This window comes from Musa acuminata, chromosome BXJ2-8 (genome assembly GCF_036884655.1).
Source record: "Musa acuminata AAA Group cultivar baxijiao chromosome BXJ2-8, Cavendish_Baxijiao_AAA, whole genome shotgun sequence".
NCBI classification, from domain to species: Eukaryota; Viridiplantae; Streptophyta; class Magnoliopsida; order Zingiberales; family Musaceae; genus Musa; species Musa acuminata.
The window spans coordinates 12,911,420-12,931,420 of NC_088345.1; the positions used below are offsets into that span (position 1 = coordinate 12,911,420).

Genomic DNA, 20,001 nt, shown 5'->3' on the forward strand with positions numbered 1-20,001 from the left:
CCATCCTGTACAAAATCCTGGGTTCATTGCAACATCATCGACCATATGCCTAGAAGGAACCTCGTGTTTTTCTTTTTTGTAACTAGTATGTCCCGAGTCTTTCAAAAATTTCCTTGTGAGTGCTAGGGATATTACCAACTTTCCTTTCATCCATATATCCATGTCCCAATTTTTGGTTTATGACACAATACTGAAAGCTTATTAAAGATTTGTATGACCAGATGTCACCAACAGCATGCATTTTATAAGCTTTTAGTATAGCATTACCATATATATATAATATTGTAGGGCTGGAACATATCACATAGCATTACCAAATGTCCAATTTGTACAGGATTAGAACTAGGAAAGAATGGAACACGTATTGAAGCGTTTGAAATGACACAACACAGCATCAATCTGGATATCAGCTAGTTTAATACAATGCCATTAGCTGAACACTCAAGAAGAACAGCAGGAGCTCTTTTGGTCAACAGGTTGTCCACGGATTTGCACTGTGGAAGGTCTGGCACTGTTCATGGCCGGCTGGCTGGCCATCCTGCATGAGAGACAATTCTGTGTCCGTATATATGCAAAAAGAAAACAAAAGGCAATGCCTGAATAAAAGAGAGAGTCGACATACCTGTTCTTGATGGCAGCAGTCATGGCCATGAATGCCTGCTGCACGTTAGTAGCATTTTTTGCACTGGTTTCCAAGAATGGTATGCCAATCTCATCAGCAAAGGCCTGCAAAGTACGTAGAAATTAGTCAGAGATGGAATCTGTAAGTTCATATTCCCGATCAAACAAAGCCATAACCTCACATGTGGAGTGACTATTAGAAAAATGACAGTAAACTAGCCATAACCTCAGTTACCTTAGCTGTCTCAAATGATACAACTCTATTGGCAGTCAGATCACACTTGTTCCCAACTAGAAGCTTATTCACGTTGTCACTCGCATATCGATCAATCTCATTCAACCACTGCTTTACATTATTGAAGCTCTCCTGATCTGTCACATCATAGACCACCTGCAAGTCGAGGGAATGAACGACTAGTTGACATAATAGTTTGACACGCAACAAACAAAAAATAGATTTGATGATTGGACTTACGATGATACCATGAGCACCACGGTAATAGCTGCTTGTAATTGTTCTAAAACGTTCTTGCCCTGCTGTATCCCACTGCAATGACAACAAAATATCTCATATCAGAAGAAAAGTTACTACTCCACAATAAATAATCAATAATTATGGTATCCCACTGCAGTGACAACAAATATCTCATATCAGAAGAAAAGGAAGTTACCTACTCCACAATAAATAATCAACAATTACGGAATTGATATAGAACTGTGTTGATGGTCATCAGAACCCAAATCAAAGTGAAAGTCCACTGCTAGAAGTTGTCACGACATAACAACTGGGAATTGGTATTGCAGACCTCCACAAATTACATCAACTAAAACAACTTGCCATTAATGAGAGACTTCAGGTTGGTGGAGCAAAGACATGAGTCACACATGATATGTTTGGTTTCAAGTGGCATAGCATATTGGATACACAATCTCATAATAACAGCTATGTACAAAAAAAGTAACATGGTAAAGGAACTCACTATTTGAAGCTTAATGGTCTTGCCATCATGTTCAACTGTGCGTATTTTCTACAAGGAAAAATATATGGCATTGTTCAGATGCTCCAGTTAAAGCATTTATTGATTCGGTTCAAAAGAATAAGCTCTCCCTTACAAAATCAACTCCAATAGTGCTGATGTAACTTTCCAAGTACGAATCATCCTACAAGGAAAAAAAGTGTTACACTAATGAAACCTGCAATACTGAAAGAACCTTTTACAATCAGGATTTGGTGGATTTGTGTACATAGCTCTTCAACATAACCACCTACTTCCACATTACATGGCTGAGTTTCGAGCAAGCATTAAGATGTATATGCTGTGTTTGATGCAAAAGCAACCAAAAGTTAACTATTGTTTAGCAACTACTTGCAAAATTAAATAAACAGCCAACAGTCGTTGAGGTAACAATGAAAAGATAATTGGGAAATGGCAGTGTCATCGCATATTATCAAGAAATTTGTAAGAAATGGGAGGATAAATCTACAATGTTTCTATCCAATCTAACATGAATCAGATGCATATAATATTCAAGCTCAATGATTCTCTCCTACAAAACCATAATCCCACATACAACTAGTGATTCCTTGGTTCCTGATTATTGATAAAAGGTAAAAGAACTAAAAGGGGGTTAGGATCTTAGGTCACATTGGTTCCAGAGGAGCATTAAGATTGGTCATTGAATATGCTGTTTCATTAGCATCTATATGGAAATAATTCTTGTAACTGCATTCTTGACCAACAAGGCACTGGTTGCCAACCTATTCTCTATCAACATTTATTGACCCTTACCGCAAATCTTAGGAGGAGGCATGATTTTCCAACACCCGAATCTCCAATAAGCAAAAGTTTGAATAAATAGTCACTGCATAAAACATGTAATGATATTAGTTCCTCGTCAAAAGATAACCGAAAAGCCAAAAAAGCCACATTTGTGCTTCCGGATGATCGAAGCCCAATAAATATAATTTATCTAGTCTGTAAAAATTGATCTGCAACTAACGCGGCAAAACACATCATCATTGAAACACCAAGAGTTGTATCATCCTGTACAGAGCAAATGATGAAACTGAATATGTGCAGCACACATGGGTACCCAACAAAAATTGCTTACTTCACTTGTTTGATTATTTTCTTCATTCCCATCAATAAGAAATCAATGAATACCCTCCCATGATTTTAGTAGCACTTTCTTTATTTTGTGAGAATGTCGTGTTTAAGTTAATTGATTTTTCAACTAGAAAACACTTAATTTAAAAAAATATATATGAAAAAACTAATTAGATATTTCTCAGTGTCAGACCAGAGAAATTTGAGAAGCACCATTATTTGTGAACATCAACAAAATATAGCTTTATGCATCAATCATTATTGATTGTTAAGCTAAATAGAGAATGCCAGAGAACAAAATGATCCCTTAAACAACATAAAAGCAAGGCGTATGACTGAAAAACCAAGTTGAAACAACACCTAACAACAGTAAGCTCATAGAAACAGGAAACAAAAATGAGGAAGTATCCTATGATGTTGATTCCATGTCATACAAATATACAACCATAAGCAACTATATCAGACATCAGATACAAGTAACCATTGGCAACTTCCAATATTTATGTTGTAAAAAGGACCAATCTCGAATTATCTATAGCATAACTAAATAAATTTTCTATGTTCAACATCACTATCAAGAAATTTCAGAATTCTTATATGGTCTATGTCCGTCCACGTATAACATCATGTAACTGTTATCATGTAATTCTTTCATGGTCTCTGACCATCTATCTTCAACATATCATGTTTCCATTTTAATTACCAACCAAGGGGATGGAATCAGCATATACAACCAGTAACAGTTCTATGTTTAGTGTCATTTAACCATTATATCAATTAATACTTCTTATATGGCTTCTGACAATCGACAATAAACATATCATGTTTACAACGATTTCGTTTACCAACAAGCACCCAGTTCCCAGTAACAATTCTATGATAAACGTGTCTCAATTTAACATCATGTAACTGTCCAAATTACTTGATAATTCTTATATGGTTTTTGCGATCATCCACCATCAACATATCATTCCTAAAAGACCAACTCTTCAAATCAAACCACAGGGGTGGAGCCAAAAAAGGCAACAAGTAACAGTTCCATGATTAAATGGTGTGTTTATCCGTAACATCATGTAACTGTCAAATTATTTTAATACTTCTTATATGGTCCTTCAACAGATCATATTTAAAGAACAATTTCAACCAAATGGATGGAATCAGCACATGCAATCAGTAACGACAATTTACAGTTAGAATATGCATTTCAGGTGCATGATACACCGAGAGATACTTGTATTTGTGATATGAACTTCTTTGAGGGAATCCGCAGCCATTAACAAGGAGCTACTATCGAAATATAGATAACTTCTCTTGCTGTCATGAAATTTGATGTTCACATTAGTTTTCGTATAATCCAAGGGACCAAAAAACCCCATAGCGTTACGTTCTGCCTACCATAAAATAGCCATTTCACATAGATCTACCTTGCAACAACCATCAAATGGAGAAACAATCTACATATAACCTAAGAAAACATAATCAGGAATCCAAGGATGGATCCCTAGACTACGATCTAGATCCATCACAACAGCAAGATCTCAAACCACAGCAACAGATCTGACAAATACCACCGGTGACCATCAGTGACCTTGAAGTCCAGACCCATGATCAAGAACCATAATCACGCAATCCTTACTAGACAACCAAGAAATCCATGATCCAACAAGAACCATGAAACCAAACCATGCAAAATCAACCCACAAACCCTAGGTGCTGGTTCCATGAAAAATCAAAGATCAAGATTACGATCCGAAATGAAAGAATCCGATTATCAAGATCAACGTAAAGATTAGCACCAAGAAAGGGAACTTACTAATTCGGATTCATGGTGGAGACCTTGAAGGGGGCGCTAAGTCAATGACTGTGGTCATCCCCAACGAGGTTCCGAGTGTAGATTTCTCGGAGAAATGAGAACGATATGTGATCAAAGGCGATGGATCCCCTCCTCTTTGAGGGTTTTCGAAACCCAAAAGAACAAAGGAAAAATATCAATATGCCAGAGGAAGAGAGCGAGAGGATGGAGAGAGTGGGGGTGAGACGTCAATAAATAAGGGGTGAACGTGGAGGCAATGCGCGACACCAACATAGAACCACAATGAATGACTGAGATAATTTCTAGTTCATCAGATTCAATCGTGATGGATAGATCAAGCGCGTTCGACGAAACCCTCTCAACTCTTTGTTTCCTAATGGCCAAGAAAGTGATCTACTTCTATAATTATCCCCATAAATATCATGCAATATGAATATATCCTAATATTTATGGTATATAAAAATAAAAATAACAAGATTTTACTTTTATAAAAATATTTTTGTATATATATAATTACAAAAACATTTCTATAAAAATAAAAGAATAAAATTATCTTGTTATTTTTATTTTTTTATAACCATATATATATATATATATATATATATATATATATACACACACACACACCAAATCAGAGTTCACCATGCCTAACTATATTGGGTAGCATGGTTGATACATACTGGTTCGACAAGGGAGCAACACGCGGATCACCCTGTACCGAGCAATCTATAACAAGAGATTATGTATCGCCCAATACAAGGTCTCTATCGATAAGAACGATCAAAATCCAAATTTCGATCAATATCGATCAATAGCTAGGTTTTATTGAATTCAAACGATCCATTTGATCATTTAAACTAGATCTAAGGATTTTTAAACTCCATCCCCCTCATTCTCTCCTCTTTCACTCTCCCTAACTCATCTACTCTCTCAATCACTTTCTCACACATATTTCTCTCATTTTTTTCATTTGCACTCTCTTGAACTCCACAAAACTATGATTTATGGATTGGATCAAGCTTAAGAGGCTAATTAGAAAGGATTAACACTTAAGTCGGAGGAAGAACTCTTTAATCAAAGGAACGTAGACAATCTCTGAATCACATTCGATAACACGTTTGGTCCGAAGACATCGGAGCGACATGGACAACAATGCTTCAACCGACGACAACAACGATGCAAGGGAGTCGATGGACTCTTCTACACAGTTTGAGGGTGGTGCATAGACAGAGTAATAGTATTTTATACATCACAGCCAAAATTTAGATCATGGAGCTCAACGTAATAGTTGGTCATTCTTCTTTAAGCAACTATACGATGATCGATCTTATGATACGGAGCAACAAATCAATGGCAAAAGTAGAAGTTCCGACATTCTCCATGCTCTGCACCAATACATGCCACAATCATACCTACCTCAGGAGCCCCCTCAGACACGTATGATTCACAACGATCAGACTACAACTATCACTACATTGTTGTACCAATGGAATATGATGTATAAATATACTATATCGTGAGATCAATTTCATGATTAGATCTGACAATCATATCAAATTAATATATAAATACATAAAATTGAGGACCCCGATCCATTGGCCATAGAATCCCATCGTTCTTTTTAGAGATAGAACCAATCATATACATCGATCGATTATTAGATTCATTTGAATTTTAAAGTTTAAGTTATTTAACAAATAATTTAATAATTCAAATTATTTTTTATAGATAATTCAAAATCAATGAAAATACAATTCAAAACGTACCATAAAACTACTCCTTAAAGCCCAAGAAATATATGTGCCACTATTTTTTCCTAATTTAAATTATTTTTACTAAAATTATCCTAAATTTATATTTATTTCCAACTTAAAAAGCCTAATCTAACTTTTTTCTATTTTTTTTTTAAATTAAAACTATTTTCGACCATTCTTTTGTATCGTCGATTTGCCACGCCACACCGACACACGATACGTCGATATAGAGCGGTATATACCATACTGTTTATACCATACTGAAAATCGATCGATACACTAATTTGGACCAATAAGGTGAACGGTACACTAATATACACTACTGGAGTTGATTTTGCAAGGGAGAACTTATTCTTTTGTACAGAATCAATAAATGCTTTAACTGGAGTCCAAATTACTTGATATTTCTTATATGGTTTTTGTGACCATCCATACCAACAGGCCCCCAGTTCCCACTAACAATTCTATGATAAACGTGTCTTGATTTAACACCATGTAACTGTCCAAATTACTTGATATTTCTTATATAGTTTTTGTGACCATCCACCGTCAGCATATCATTCCTAAAAGACCAACACTACAAATCAAACCACGGGGGTGGAGTAAAAAAAAGGCAAGTAACAGTTCCATGATTGACGGGTGTGTTTATCCGTAACATCTTGTAACTGTCAAATTATTTTAATACTTCTTATATGGTCCTTCAACAGATCATATTTAAAGAACCATTTCAACCAAATGGATGGAATCAGCGCATGCAACCAGTAACGAGAATTTACAGTTAGAAATGCATTTCAGGTGCATGATGCCCCGAGGGATACTCGTATTTGTGAATATGAACTTCTTGAAGGAGGGAATCAGCACAGGCAACCATTAAGAAGAAGCTACTATCGGAATATAGATAACTTCCTCTTGCTGTCATGAAATTTGATGTTCATATTACACAAAGGTTTCGTATAATCCAAGGGACCAGAAAACCCCATAACCTTAAGTTATGCCTACCGTGAAATAGCCATTTCACATAGATCTACCTTGCAACAATCATCAAATGGGCAACCAATCTACATACAACCTAAGAAAACGTAGTCACGAACGCGAGGATGGATCCCTAGACTACGATCTAGATCCATCACAACAGCAAGATCTCAAACCACAGCAAAAGATCTGGCAAATACCACCGGTGAACATCGGCGATCTTGAAGTCCAGACCCGTGATCAAGAACCATAATCACGCAATCCTTACTAGACAACCAAGAAATCAATGATCCAACAGGAACCACGAAACCGGACCACGCAAAATTAACCCACAAACCCTAGGTGCCGGTTCCATGAAGGATAGGAGAACAAGATTGCGATCCAAACCGAAGGAATCCGATTATCAAGATCAACGTAAAAATTAGCACCAAGAAAGGGAACTTACTACTCCGGATTCATGGCGGAGACCTTGAAGGGGCGCTACGCCGGCGGCTGCGGTCTTCCTCGGCGGGGTTCCGAGTGTAGATTTATCTGAGAAACGGGAATGATCTGTGAACGGAAGCGACGGATCCCCTCCTCAAACCCAAACGAACAAAGGAAAAAGACGGGAACGCCCGAGGAAGAGATCGAGAGGACGGAGGAGAGCGCTTTCCGGAAAAACAAAGAGGAGTGGGAGGTGTTTGGGACATGAGTAGACAAGGGGCGGACGCGGAGGGAGTGCACGATACCGACACGGAACCGCTATGAGCGGCTGGGATCATTTCCAGTTCATCAGATTCGTCGCTTATGATGGATAGTCGAGTTCGACGAAACCTCTCGATTCTTTATTTCTTAATGGCCAAGTAAGTGATTTAACTGATTATATTCGTATTTATAGTATTAAAAATAAAATTATTTTATTATTATATAAATAAATATATATATATATATATATGAGACACGTAATACTCAAGGAATCTGAGTATACATGGAATTTGCATCATCAACAATGGTCGAAAAATAATTACTGTTGAAATCTAGGGACATTATGATTCACACGAGAGCTCGAATCAAGCACATGAGATGAGTCGTGCTCGAGCGGCTTCTTATGTTGACTAGAGCCATGGTTGACCTTTCGAATCGTCCCTCATATGCACGTGGAAGATAATACAATAATATTAAGAACGGATCCATGCTTGTCTTGATTTAAAAGAAAAAAATTATGATTGATATCCTCGTTAGTAGGATTATTTAATATATAATATGTACAAAAATTAAGAGATTTTTCAATTGGATCTCGAGATAATTACGTGTGATCATGAGTAATAAAAAAAGTAATCTCATACGTGTTAAAAATAATTTTTTTAATAAAATATTCTATCAAATATTCTATAGCCCTCAATCATCTCTAACAATCTCCACTTGATTTTTTCTCAAATATAGAGCAAACAATATGCAATTATCTATCTTCGACACTTGTTAATGTAGGTAATCTGATAGGGGATAATTTCTATCTCATTTTTTTAATTTGGACACCATGTAGAGATCACATGTCAGATGAAATGATGATCTCCTCTTCTACAAGAAGAGTTATATTGATCTCCTCTTCTACCCATCACTAAGGTAGATTATTAAAAAATAGCTTCAGGCAAATGTACCATATTATGGCGTCTGAGGTACCATATAGCAACATCTAGATATAGAAAGTTACAATGTGCTCTTTCAAATTGGTATGACCGTCGAATGTCTCAAAGAACGAGAGATGGAAGCTTATTGGAATCGATTTTTCTTGGATTTTTTAAATGAAAGATGATTGACCCGAGGTAGGGTTAAGTAGTGTTTTACCTTTTGACTATTGGAGCTTTCGTCGTATCTCCTCCAAATGTCAGTTCATCTGTCTTAATTAGATCCACATTGAGACCTTTGTCAAATCTATTAATTGAGCCTCAAAAGTAGACTGGGCAGATTAAGGGTGGTGCGGTCTATTGAATTTCACATTTGAGAATCGAAGTACTCCCTCGATTGATAGTCCAATATGTCTCAAGTGCTCTTGAGATATTGACATCGTGTCGATTAGGAAATCTCAATGGGTGCTAATAATAGTAGAACTGAGGACTGTGATTGAGCTCTTGGCATCGTCTGTCTCATGCTTGTTAGCATCTACACTTATTGAGTGAAATTTAAGAATACCTCAACGGGGATAAGTAGATGGCTCGGGGTCATTCCTAGGGGGTAAGAGACCTAGGTTGTTAAATAAACATTAGTATTCCATCCGTGTTTGCATCAAGATGGATGCATCTATATATGAAAAATGTGGTTGCTACCCCATTTAGGTGAAAGTATTATGGGTTGAGGGCAAAAGCCTCTTCGTTGAGCGTTCATTGAGAGGATCAGTGAGTAAGCATTCATGTGACTTCGAGCCTTCCTTTTAGCATTAAAAATGTTACAAAAAAATATTATTGACATTAGAGTCAACCTGACATGGTATAGACCTATGTACGTACGGTTGGCTAATGTGCTTTCCAGGTGAAAACGTTGAACTCCTAAGGTGTCACTTGGACGAGGTCAGAAGAGGTTTTTTAACATTGTCCCTCTAACACCCAAGTTAATAACCCACGATAGATACGTGTAATTGTAAGTGAGTAAAAGTGATCTACTATGATCGTACTAAAAATAAGCTTTTGTACTTATCATAAAGATACAAGATAGCTCTAAATTACTTCTAATAATCTCCGCTTGATATTTTCTCCACACGAGCCAACGATAAAAGAAAGATAGTCTATAATTAGACCCTTATTCTCGTTTTTTTAGTCTAAACATAACATGGAGACCGCATATTATTCTCGCTGTCTCTTCCTTCCTGCAAGGATCCAACTTGTATGTTTGAAATCATATTGCGTAGCCAAAGGAATCATAATCAATGATGAAGAAATGGGCAGTGATCCTCATCGCGTAAATTTTGGTGTATTCCGCACTCCTCGAACCTTACGCAGTGTTGGCGTGACACATAGGCCCTATAGCTCGGCCCATTTTGCTCAAAATAAGCCCAATAAGCAACTTCACTCGCTTTCGTCACCTCATCTCATCTCACAAGTTCTCTTATCACGTCCTCTTGATAAGGCTTCGTCCCGCTACCCCTCTGACATCAGTTTGATCTATCCGCTAGCTCGACCATGGGCACCGCCGCGCTCCTCCACCCTCTGCTCTCTCTTCCCACACCCTCTCCTCGCATCCCCAAGCCACGCGTTTGCCTGTCCTCTTCATTCCTCCCATTCGCCTCCATCTCTAGGGCTCCTCCGCTGGCGTTTGGTTCTGCAACGATTCGTCGGTGCAAGGAATCCAGGGCGGCTGTACCCAAAGCGAGCTCGGAAGAAGAGGGAGCGGTGGGAGATCTTGAGGCTGGCCCAGAGGAAGAGGGAGCCCCGGGAAACGAGACGGCGGAGGAGAACTCCGAGGATTCTGAGGCGGAAGCCGAGGAGAAGCCTCCCAGGAGACCGATAATTAAGCTCGGGGATGTAATGGGGGTAAAGTTCCAGTCTTTTTCCCCTCTTGTATTTTCTTCTTCTTTTTGTGATCGATCAAATGGCTGTTCTGCTTTGGCTAAGAGCTCGTTGATTGGTGTGTTCCGATGGGTCTTGAGTTGGCAGATTCTGAACAAGAGGGCAATTGAGGCCTCGGAGAAGGAAAGGCCCGTGCCGGACATCAGGACCGGCGATATCGTAGAGATTAAACTGGTAAAGCTTAGCTCTTGTACGTTAACTTCTACTATCATTTCAAGCTTGTTGTTGGCTTCAGTCATGCGGCAACATTGACAGGAAGTCCCGGAGAATAGGCGTCGGGCGTCCATTTATAAGGGTATAGTTATTTCGAAGCAAAATGCAGGTATTCACACCACAATCCGTATCAGGAGAATTATAGCTGGCGTCGGGGTCGAGATTGTTTTCCCAGTGTAAGTTGTTTCCCCTTGAATTCCATTTTGTCATTGGTTCCAAACATGTTAGCTTTGTATGCGCCCATTGCTGGAAGAATGGGGAAGATGCATTTTCTTACTCATGACAGTGAAGCTATAATGTAATTAAACTTGTTATCAGAGAGTAACCACGAGGTTCTATCTTTAGAAAGATTATTAAATGCTTAGAATTGTTTAAATTAACCTGTTAATAGATTCCTTTATTTTTCTTTCGAGATTGATACAGAGGTCATAACCGAAGAGCAAAGATGCATGTCTGTTGTTATGTATGTTCTGTTGTATTTAGTTTCTGAGGAACCTGTCTGTCTTTGGTGGTAAAACTAGTGTTCTGTATTTTTAGATTGTCGGTTTCACTGGATGACTCGACTCTATGGGATCAAGTTACTTAAGCCTGCTGAACCTAACCTATAATATCGTTTTTTGTTCCCCCATGAAATGCAGTAGCTATTAACTCGTGGAGTGATAGCAACTTTTACCCGGAACATGACACTGTTTTTTGGGAAATGGGTTTCATCATTTTTCATAATGTGTGATAAATAGGATGACCGCTTAATGGAACGATACTAATACATTAGAAAACTTCAGTTTTAGGGTTGCGGAAGACAACAAATTCCATGTCTCTCGTGATATTATATTGAGAATGTGGTGGTAAAGACTCGTTGGAAAAAGGGAACATAGTTAAGACTCCTGATGCAAGAATATTATGGTTTGTTCATACCTGAAAAAAAAATTGCTGGGACTGATGAAGATGTACTTCTCTAGTAGATCCATAGCATCAATGAAGCGGTTTTTGAAATGGCCCTATGGTAACACTGCTCTATGTTGTATTCTTCAACCTGATCACGAGGGGATTCTAGAAATTTCTGCCTAATGTTTATTTGTTGAATGCCACCTTGATTACTTAGAACGGTACATTCAAATTTTATTTTTCCTTGGTTCTTCATTCTTTCAGTTAGGACAATCTGGTTTGTGCATCAACTCTATTATCCCTTTGATGTTTCTTGTTGTGGTCAGCTATGTTTTTGTCGATATACGAGAATCTGACTGGTTTTTCAGATCTTCTCATCCTTTTATGGGACAACCACACAATTACAATAGGAACTTTCCATCAGTCTGACAGGAAGTCTTGCTTCAAGAGGACCGGAAGAGTTCCTTTTTTCTTCCTACTAGATGATAACTTTTTATGATATTTTAAATCATCTTTTTCGGTTTTGTTCTATTTTCATAGTTGTTGACTTGGTGAAGTCGATGAACGTGTCACATTCTTTCTTCCCCATGTGTCCATGAGTGACTGCAAATCCATCGAGAACAATCATTGGGAGGCTTTAAACATAAATCCTGCAACAAATTTTTGAGAAACTCGCTGACTAGGTCTTTGCCAGCCGTTGATTTTCCTCTTGCACATTTGATTGTATTTGTTATGCTATGTACTATGTAGTTGTAGTATATCCAGCATTGCGACAAATGCAAAAGAAACAGTGACCAATCCTTGTTTCTGTTTCAGGTACTCACCTAACATCAAGGAGATCAAAGTTGTGAGCCACAGGAAGGTACGAAGGGCAAGGCTGTACTACTTGAGGGACAAGCTTCCCCGTCTTTCAACCTTCAAGTAAATGGCCATAACGCTGTGTTGCGTTCCAGCTGCAGTCTATTACCCATACCCTTTGGATGAGGCAGTGTAACCATCTGCCATTGTAAAAGGTTACAGAATCCTAAATTTCCCAGTTCTTCTTCAATTCCTTTGGAACCTGATGTTTGTCATGTCATCCGATGCTGCATTCTAGGCTTTTAATGTTCAGCACCAAAGAATGGAGAATCTGACGTACTGATACACTTGTATTTCCAATTCGTTTGTCTCTTGTTTATCATTACTATTATGCTGGTTGTGCAATCCTGTTTCTGATCTCTTTTGACAATAGAAATTATGACAATATTACATCAAAAGCTATTGGATGATTTTCTGGAAAAGTTACTTTTGTTTTCCTTTTTCAGTTACCGTCTCCGCTGGTTTTCCACTTCATCTTTTCTACAACATCTTATACGACAATTTTGCCGCTTCTTTTTCTTGACCTTCGTGGTGCGGCTGCGATCTTTATCTTCAATCGCAAGAAACATATTTTGTTATAGATCTTTGTGTGATGCGTTTTAATTCCATGAATGGCGACAATTTCGATGCAGCATCAAGAGAATGAATGAGGACCAAAAGTGTTGCATTTGAAGGGAACAGCTAAAAGCAAGAAAAGGGCAACAAAGGTTGATTAGTGTGTAACAAAACTAGTTGTCATATGAAAGGATTACCCGATGAGTCTCTTTTCACAATCAGTGAGCATGCAGAATTTAAACCGGGTTAGATCTATTATGACAAACATGTCCCGTAAGCAAGTGGCAAAGCCTGACATGTCTCAAAAATACCCAGAAAAATCTTCTTCTCATTATGCTTAAGCTAATATGTAAGAGTCTCATCACGGGGAGGATCAGTACAAGCAATCTCAGGGGGTACAAGTATGCTTCGAGTACAGAAACACACGGATTGCAAAGGAGAACAGACATGTAAAAACACTGATAGCAATTCGGTCAGATCTGACTAATTTCACCAACACAAAGAAACATATAGTGATAAAGCTGCAGAAAAGAAAATTCTAGTCTACGATCGAGAGCACCAAAGTAATAATTATGCCAGGCAGGTGTAGCAGTGAAAAGGCAGACAGCAAATAGCTCTAACGAGCAAAAAAAGAGTTGGAAGTGGGGAATCCACAACCATATTATGACAATCTCAAGTTGACTCACCAACTTGGTTAACTAGGGAAAAGTCAAAACTTAAACTCAGAAGCAATAATACATCATCTCTACTCGTAAATCCAAGGGTGGAGGTTGCTCTGCCACTGAGCAATGCCTTCAGGAAACCACAAAGCGATCTCCTTCCTTGCACTCTCAATCGAATCACTCCCGTGAATGACATTCCTGAATAAAAGCAAAATGTTAGGTGACTTTTACATGTTAAATTTACATGTCATGAAAACTATTGCCATTTGCTTCTTGACAGCATTAGATCGAATAAAAAAAGTAGTGCAACATATCCTCTTTTGGAAAAGAAGAAACATATGATAAGAGAAGCATCAAAACAGCTTTTCTCAAAGCATAGTGACTTTTTTTCTTTTACAAAATATACCTTTAACTAATGTACTTCTATCCAGCAACCAAGAGTGAGAGTCTAATTATATAACTTTCTTTCTAAATCACAAGAGGAAACAGGTAGCAACCAACACGGCATCACCGATATGATATGAAAATAACAAGCACTGGAATCTTACCGTGCATGTCATACACAAGGAGGTTAAGCACATTTAAAATACAAGTTTGAACATATATATTGAAGACCTACACAATTTCGTTTGTTGGATTCAATAGATGCCTTTCATATATGTCCTTTCACGTTAATGAACTCATCATTTCCCTATTTTGCAAATCTTGGCTGCCTTTCTATCCTCTATGATCTTGAGGGGTTGACCCCTTTAAACTTGTAGAATTCTGACCTCCAAAGGCATCAATCACAACACAGAGCCACCACTTTTAACATATCTAGTTAATCTTGCCCTTTCACTTGGCTCCAATCGAGAAGCAGAGACATGGCATTTTCACTTAGCACTAAAGAGATGGGAAACTATAACATGTAAACCATGTCATTTAGGTCACTTGAGTATGTAAAGCCAAAATTAACTAGCCACAGTCCAGCCAAACATCCTACTCTAAGAAATTTCTTCCGGAGGAAGCCAATCATACATGGTCAACAAAAGAATAGAATGATTGCAAATTCTTATTTGATCACTTATTAGGGAGAGAAATAGGCAGCATCCTAGAATGCACTTGATGCTGCTAAAGCTGAGGCATCTTCTCCTTGTTTCATAACATTAGACTTATGCCTTTGATACTGGATCTTGATAGACAAAGGAAATTAACCCAATTAAAGCTATTTATGCTTCAGATGACAAAGACAAAGAGGACAGATAGATCACCTGCCCATCACAATCGCATAATCCCCACGGATGGTTCCGGGGGAGGCATCCGACGGGTTGGTGGCACCAATGATCTTGCGGCCAGTGACAACCACATTCTTCCCCTCCCACACCATGGCAACCACGGGGCCGGAGATGATGTACTCCACCAGCCCAGGAAAGAAGGGCTTCGCGGAGAGGTCAGCATAGTGCGTCTGGGCGAAGGAGCGATCCACGTTCATCATCTTCAATCCTGATCGATCCATAGCACCAAAACACAACCCCGCCCCCCCCCCCCCAAAAAAAAATCAATCTTTTCTACTCCAAGGTACCGCCCAATAACACAGGAGAGCCAAAGTCCTCACCTTTCAAGTAGAAACCCTTCTTCTCGAACCGGCTAATGATTTCCCCAACCTGATTGAGTAACCGAAGTACAAGTCATTACGTACCGATCTACGATTGGATTACACTAAGAGAGAGAGAGAGAGATCTACAAGGCCTCGTTGCACGCCGTCGGGCTTGATCATGATGAAGGTCTGCTCCATCTCTGAGCCGCGTTGGTCTCCTTCCTCGCTCCTCGTCGCCGCAAACAAGGACCCTAATCGTTTAAGCCAGAAACACGTATTGTATAGAGAGCGAGCAACCTGAGATTAAAGGACGAACTAAATAATGAATAACGCAACCCACAGATGTGGCATGAAGCATTTGCATCTTTACAAGAAAACTCTAGAAGCACATCCGTTCAACCAATGACTCGAGAGAGAAACGACCCGCACACCGCGGAATAGAATCACACCATTATCGGTGTTGGTTTAATATCGTGGGAATGGAATCCGCCGTTAAAATATCAATGTAGAAATGGAATATTCCGCGGGATGTTCCTCGCCTTCCGTTGCAATGCGTACACCTCAGCGGTCACGCGTCGTCGGGCTTCAAATTGGTGCGTCCATCGCAAATCGGCAAAGCCAACGTGGTCGAGATTGGTGGCACCTTTTTCTTTCGACCCAAAAAAGATATCTTTGCGTCTCGCACATCTTCGAAGTGGGTCCCAAAAGAAAACTGCATGACGTAAGCACGGTCGGTGGGTCGGGTTGGGTTTCTTAATTTTCTTTTTATTATATTATTGTTCTATGAAATAGAGAAGTTTTTGGTTTGTGGTCCGATCAAGAGCTTGGAGGAGGAATCATGGAGTTGGTGATCTCAGCTGCTTTGTGTCACGGGAACAACCATTATTTCACGATGAGGAGTAAGTACTTTGTAGAGAATTAGACGAATAATCGATAGCAAATTATGCAGGGTTTGTCAGGAAGGACGATATGTAATGGTCAAGCCTGTGACTTTGAGACGCTAAGGTTAGCAGCATCAAAGAGCGAGAGAGAGGGAATGGTGGATGCAAGGGAAGAGATGATGAACTCCTCTCCAACAACGACAACAGACTTCTCACTGTTCATCCACTATTCACCTTAAATGATGAGAAAATAGTCGACCCATCTCACTGTACTCATCAAGCTTGAGAACTTCTTTTATGCTGCATTAGTTCCCTGGAATATTTAAGTTGTTCTATATCATGGTTATGCCACATTCTAAAGCAGGCATCAAGAATAGCTGAATTATGCCACATTCATAGTCTCTGCATTTGTTACTCCTCGACTTAATTGCATGAATCATGACTTGTTGCTCCTCGGTCGTCTTCTTTCTCCTTCCTATGTTTATCGAGAATTGCTCAGAGGCACAATTGGGTTCCAGATTTACAAGTTCAAAAGCTCAAGTTCTATTTATTTACCTTTAGCCTTTTGTGCGGCTAAACTTGATATAGATTTACCTCGAGAAACGTATAAACTGTGGTAATCATATAACCTCTAAAACTTCACCTCTTTGATTAAAACTTGTCATAAAACTATAAAACTTTGAGTTCTTCGCTACTGTAATCACCGAAGATTTTTTCTATTAATATAAATTAAATTATCATAAATAATTTATTATTTTATTTAAATTATTAACTTTATTATTTATATAGTATGATTAATAAAACGATTAAAATTAGTTTTCTTAATATATTAATTTTTTAACCAATTAATTAAATTATTATTCATTTATTTTCTAATAAATGATATAATTTTTAGAAAGTAAATAATTTAAACTTTATTTTTTATGTATGAACTATAAGAAATAAATTAATGTAAAAATAAAATAAATTTAAATTTAAAATAAATATTAAATTATCTTTTATCTTTCGAGAAGAGCTCATCTTGTATAAGGAGGCTTCCCTTAATAGGATCCCGAGAAATAGGATCATCTACTTTTATTCATATTTTAAAATATTTGATATCAAAAATATTATAATTTGTATGGTGTATAATAATATTTTAATTTTAAATTTTTATGATTAATAAATAGTAATTATTAGATTATGATGTTAGAAAAATTAGTTAATTTAATATTAATAAATAGTTCTAATTTATTTAATTAGACATATTTATATTTTAAGCAATTATATATATATATATATATATATTTGTATGTAATTTAGAATCAATAATTTAAATTATTTAATTCATAAAAAAAGATCAAGATTAATTATTTATTTTTATAATTATTTTTAAATATTTTTTAAAAATATTAATATTTAATTTAATAAGATGAGTCAAATTATGTCTATCTTAAGATAAGTTGATTGGCTAGACCAGCTCAGTGGTCAATACAACCTAACCAATGTGGCCAAATATAACCTAACTCATATATGCGACTAAGCATGATTCAATCAATACGTCAAGCACAACTTAATTCAATAATAAGACTTAACCCAACTTGTGAATGAGGTTCAGTTTATCTCTCGAAGCTGGGCCCGCCCAGTTATGCAATTAGCGTTAGACATGTCATTCATCACCTCTCTATCCAAACTATTGTATCTTAGTCTAACCTACTATTTGAGATAATCACATGTAATGCATATAACCTATCTAAAACGATATAATCTAATTTTCTTTCCCTTGGTTTGAGCTCGATATTTGACTAAATCAAATAAATTTGATCGATTCAAGCTGATCCATAATGATTAAAAATCAATTTAACTAGTTCAAGCTCACTTGACCTAATTGAAACTAGTCAAATCTAAATTAGACTAATATAAGATGATTCCAAATCGATTCTAAAGGGATTTGAGGTTGGTTCCTATAATTGAATTGAGCTTGGTTCAAGTCAATTAGATTATTTCTATTAGGATTCTGATTTATTAAAGACTATTAAGAGATTTTATGATTCATATCTTTATAATTTTATAAATTTAAAAGTTTTATATAATTATGTCATTTGAAAATGATTAATGATTTTTTATTTTTTTTATATTAAGTTGATGATATGGATATGATTATTATCATATTGTATGTGACTAAGATTAAATTGGAAATACAACTTGTAAAAAGAGTTAGGTGACCTTTTATCATATATTAAACATGATCTACAAGATTAAACCTATCAATAGACATAATCTAATATTTCATATATTAAACATGATCTACAAGATTAAACATATCAATAGACATAAACTAATATGTCATATATTAAACAGATCTACATGTGAATGGAAGAAAGTAAATGAATGATCATGATTGTTTATGTATATCTATCGAGAACAAGTAGGACAATTCTCTTCAAGGATTAATAGATTATCAGATACGATGGTTAAGTAGTTTCTTTATTTGTTGTTAGGACGAACATGATGGCAGATACCACTCCATCCATTGTTAGGAGTGTGAAATGAGTTATCTTTATTCGCTTTTGGGATGTATCGCATATGAATAATTTATGACTTTATTTACGGCATAAAAATTATTATTATTATTATTTTATACATGAGTTTCATAGTAAATTAATATCTTATTATTTTATATTAAATTATTGATATATATATATATATATATATTATTAGCATTGAAAATTAATTTTATGGATTTTCAAACATTCATACCCTAAAAAAAAAAAACTTATATATTTTTATCCTATATTTATTTTCAGGATAAACTAATAGATCTACTATCCTGTGCAAAAGATTTTTTTCATCACTTGTGATTCTATCAAAAAGATATAATTTTTAATTAAAAATATTTAATTATAAAAAAAAATAAAAAATTAAATTAAAAATTAAAAAGTATATAAAGTATAAATAATAAGATGATAATTTATTTATTTTTATAAATCTGAGATGATAATTAAAAAGTCAATCGGGGCCCATTTGGTTGGACCTGTCTCATATCTAACATTCTTCCCATCTAAGTGTTTTTGAATCAGGTATGTTTATCTGAGGGGAACAGGGTGGGTCCAACAATGATGCTACAAAAGCTGATTGGTAGATCATATAAGATAAAACTATCTGTAAATTTAATGTTCAGAAACACACACAAACGATTGCTTATGTTAACTTCATGCCTAAAGGAGGTGGCTATATCAGATGAGATAAAGTTGTCAGTATCTTTAATGTTCAGAAATATAGAATCATAAGATAAAAGTTATTTCGAAGTTTGCTTCATAGAATTTGTAGGTTGATTATGTTCTTTAATCATTAGGGTTTCTTCTCTCCTACTATTTTAAACCCACCTATTCTAATATTAAGTTAAGCCACACCCCATTTCATGCGATATAAATAAATAATCACAAGAACTTTTCTTTGATTTGTTAGGTGGGGAGGTAACTTCCAACTCCATTCATTTATATCTCGACTGAATCTAAAATGACTTGAACCTTACTCAACATCATTTACTCATCTAAACCTAACTCATTCCAAACAAGTTTTCGA

General features: G+C 36.6%; 3 protein-coding genes across 5 annotated transcripts; 1 reads left to right on the top strand and 2 right to left on the bottom strand.

Moving 5' to 3' along the window:
• Window positions 1-282: 282 nt before the first annotated feature.
• LOC103994609 (GTP-binding protein YPTM2) lies at window positions 283-7,964 on the bottom strand. Of its 2 annotated transcripts, XM_009415002.3 has the most exons (8): window positions 7,714-7,950; window positions 2,412-2,484; window positions 1,735-1,782; window positions 1,602-1,649; window positions 1,097-1,168; window positions 857-1,012; window positions 623-726; window positions 283-538 (listed from the first exon to the last, which is right to left on the bottom strand). In XM_009415002.3, exons 1-8 carry the CDS (start codon window positions 7,725-7,727, stop codon window positions 442-444), a joined length of 612 nt encoding a protein of 203 aa, XP_009413277.1. In that variant the 5' UTR covers window positions 7,728-7,950; the 3' UTR covers window positions 283-441. The 2 variants fall into 2 exon arrangements, with proteins under 2 accessions (XP_009413277.1, XP_009413276.2); XM_009415001.3 differs by having other exon boundaries at window positions 857-1,168; window positions 7,714-7,964.
• A 2,408-nt stretch (window positions 7,965-10,372) lies between these two features.
• On the top strand, window positions 10,373-13,108 carry LOC135619248 (large ribosomal subunit protein bL19c-like). The gene is made up of 4 exons (XM_065121085.1): window positions 10,373-10,771; window positions 10,895-10,981; window positions 11,063-11,196; window positions 12,722-13,108. The coding sequence occupies exons 1-4, from the start codon at window positions 10,421-10,423 to the stop codon at window positions 12,828-12,830; spliced, it is 681 nt and encodes a 226-aa protein (XP_064977157.1). The 5' UTR covers window positions 10,373-10,420; the 3' UTR covers window positions 12,831-13,108.
• Window positions 13,109-13,869: 761 nt separating this feature from the next.
• LOC135619249 (nucleoside diphosphate kinase 1-like) lies at window positions 13,870-16,014 on the bottom strand. 2 transcript variants are annotated; one of them, XM_065121086.1, is made up of 5 exons: window positions 15,927-16,014; window positions 15,704-15,853; window positions 15,575-15,623; window positions 15,231-15,462; window positions 13,870-14,178 (listed from the first exon to the last, which is right to left on the bottom strand). In XM_065121086.1, the coding sequence occupies exons 2-5, from the start codon at window positions 15,752-15,754 to the stop codon at window positions 14,064-14,066; spliced, it is 447 nt and encodes a 148-aa protein (XP_064977158.1). In that variant the 5' UTR covers window positions 15,755-15,853; window positions 15,927-16,014; the 3' UTR covers window positions 13,870-14,063. The 2 variants fall into 2 exon arrangements, with proteins under 2 accessions (XP_064977158.1, XP_064977159.1); XM_065121087.1 differs by having other exon boundaries at window positions 15,704-15,807; window positions 15,897-16,006.
• Between the last annotated feature and the right edge of the window lie 3,987 nt (window positions 16,015-20,001).